The sequence below is a fragment of the Opisthorchis viverrini genome, assembly GCF_000715545.1.
Source record: "Opisthorchis viverrini unplaced genomic scaffold opera_v5_21, whole genome shotgun sequence".
Lineage (NCBI taxonomy): Eukaryota > Metazoa > Platyhelminthes > Trematoda > Opisthorchiida > Opisthorchiidae > Opisthorchis > Opisthorchis viverrini.
Window position 1 is genome coordinate 1569954 of NW_008751677.1, and position 2807 is coordinate 1572760.

At 46.6% G+C, this 2807-nt stretch overlaps 1 protein-coding gene across 1 annotated transcript in view; it reads right to left on the reverse strand.

The window, feature by feature from the left end:
- Positions 1 to 2790, reverse strand: part of T265_01897 (hypothetical protein) — a gene marked incomplete at both ends in the record, with an annotated part of 10966 nt that extends 8176 nt beyond the window's left edge. Inside the window, one exon of the mRNA XM_009166023.1 lies at positions 2696 to 2790. Within this exon, the coding sequence (XP_009164287.1) occupies positions 2696 to 2790 (95 nt within the window). The remainder of the gene's footprint in view (positions 1 to 2695) is intronic.
- Between the last annotated feature and the right edge of the window lie 17 nt (positions 2791 to 2807).

The following is a 2807-nucleotide window of genomic DNA, read 5'->3' on the forward strand; positions in this document are numbered from 1 at the left end:
AGACCACTCTTGTTAATCAGGATAAGTTGTACAAACCATGACAGAGCGGCTGCTGATAAGGTGTACGGTCCTGATCCTGTACCTTTCGTCGTCTTGGTGGAGTTTTTAACTCCGCCGACCTACTTATCTGATTAGTGCCCGTATCCCCGGAATTCACCCTGTTGTTTCCTGCATAACACGAGTTTCACAGAAAAGTTTAGGTACCTGTGCACTTCTGAAAATATTTTACTCGGAAAATTGAACCGGCCGGTCTTTATCCAGCCCTCTTCGAAGAAGGCAGCGAAACCCTGATGACCTATCTAGCAAGCCTCATCCGGGTGATGTGGAATGAAAAGTGTCTGAAGAATGTGCGTGATGACAGTTACTCCTGTTTTCAAAAAGGTACGCGGACGCTGTTTGAAAACCACCGTGGCATCATTCTGGTAGCTGTTACGTCGAAGATGCACTAAAAGAGAGGCAGATCCGTGAAGGCCAATCTGGCTCCGACCTGCTCTAACTTATACCAGTCAGAAACCTGGCAGCTGCTCGCTGAGGACGTCAAAAGACTTCTAGGGTTTGCTTATTGATATCTTCGATGCATTGTCTGAGTCTGCTTGGAACATTAGATCATACGAACTCCCTTGGCATCGATATGTGTTGTGTCTCAGAAGCAAGCATTCAAGGTGCAAGCACAGTGGTTGAGCTAGCTGCCCCATTGTTCTCCACTCGCTTCCGGCCGCGCAGCCCTGGCGACCCACACGCTGCTATAGCAGGATGTGCAGGGGTTGGTATCGTCTTAAGTCACTGGGCGGAAGGATTTTTGCTTGACAATACCTGTTGGTGTTCGCCTCTGCGGTTCGTCTGACGAGAAGTAGTCTCATAAGCGGGAACTTTCTTGCTGCCTTTTCGGTGTCTACTTACACCCCAACTGACTGTAGCTCTGACATCATCAAAGGCAAATTTTATAGCGCCCTGAATGCCCTGTTGCAGCGACCTGAAAGTTCAAGTGTCGGGGTTGCCGGAGACCTAGATGCAAGCCTTAGCGCATCTGGGGATCAATCAGGAGGTCGAAATCGATTGGATTCGGCACGTGCGAATAATAGTGCGCGATTGCTTCAGCTGTATGCAGACTGCAGGCTGTTTCTATACAGTACTAACTCCCGAGATAGCCGAAGTCATCTAGCCTCATGGTGTCCTCCAACAGCGTGCCGGCTACGAAGTCATATCGATCACATTGCCACCAGTTACCGATGACGCTGATCTATAGCCGACTGCCGCTCGTCTTGGAACACATTTGTGGATTCCGACCACGCACTCGTCAGGAGTCCCTTCTCCCTTCGTTTTTTGGAGCCAATCTTACCAGAGTTGTTTTCTGGATTCGTTTCCAACTGCTCCCCGTCAGACATGCATTAATACTGCGATGGGATCTCCACCTCCTTGCACAGTACTGGGTGGTGTTGCCTATCAGGCTCATTCAAGCACTGGACATCAGACCGAAGAGTGGCAGTGCTTGGAGGAATATCCCCGCAGGTCCTGAACATATTTTGATCGGACGAACTATCAAGGCGTCAAGTGAAGGTGAGCGTGCGTGCTGAATGTGTAGTCTGATGGAGTAGGAAAGCTAAAGAAATGTAAGAGACCCAGAAATCCGGGAATGCGCGTAGATTACTCACCAGCATCATCCTCATCGACAGTATGACATCAGTGTTCAACACCGAGGCTTCACTGCCGTACATGATATGAAAGCGGATCCACGAATCCACTCATGAACAATGCATGATTTAGCAGTGGATGCCAGTGACATCAAAATATGTCATAGGTGGTTTATATGTTGATTTTCCAACTTACACGGTACTACTTAAGCACACCTAGCACTGTGCATCTTCATTTATTTCAGAATGAAGGAAAAAACCCATACTCCCGATTTCAGTTGGTTTTGTTTCTAACTTTTCGGTATTTCGAAACCAATTTAGCTTGTGTCCAGCCATTAAGTACGAAATATACGCAGGTGTTCATAGGTGCATAATCCACTTACAGAGCCGACTAATTTATCCATTGCGAAAGGTATAAATTGCAAGCAAGTGCATGTTGTAGGTACGAAACTGGCGCGTATCGCCAAACCCTACAACCGCATTCCTACGAGGTCATCGGAATTGATGACTTGTTCCAGTTCACCATACTCCGATACTCTCCTGTATGAAGTTGTTGAGACAATGGGTATATGTTGTAAACCGAAGAACACGGATAGACTTGCTTGATTTTAGGCTAAGAATGGTAAACAGTGATGTTTATGGGCATGAAAATTTAGGGTCCCACACACCAAGAATACAACGGTTGAACTGAGTTTGCACTCATATACTCAGATAAGAATCATCCAATCTGGCACACAATGGTGTGACGTAAGCACAATGAATGGGGATGCATTTGGGCATTACCAAGCGACCTACCTGAATCTGTTTTACGATTTTATTCAACAGACTGTGCTACACACTAATCACCCATTGTTTAATCTGGAACTATGTTCTCCCAAACGGTACTTTTTGAGCGTGTAGGGTTTCCCGGAACCTAAAACTAAAACGAAGGGATGTGTCTACGTGAGATGGGCATCCAATGTAATGGTTGGCAGACACGATAGTTGCTTTCAAATGTGTATGATTCTCAGTACGGGAGCACTAATGGACTAACACATACCACATCGTGCAGCTGTCATCAAAACCAAGCGTTTTTTGGTTGTTGATCAGGTGGCTGTTGATCTGTTCGCCGAGCTTGGCAATTGGCTTGCAAACGTTTCGTCACCATACGAGGAGACATCATCAGTGCGCAGTTGA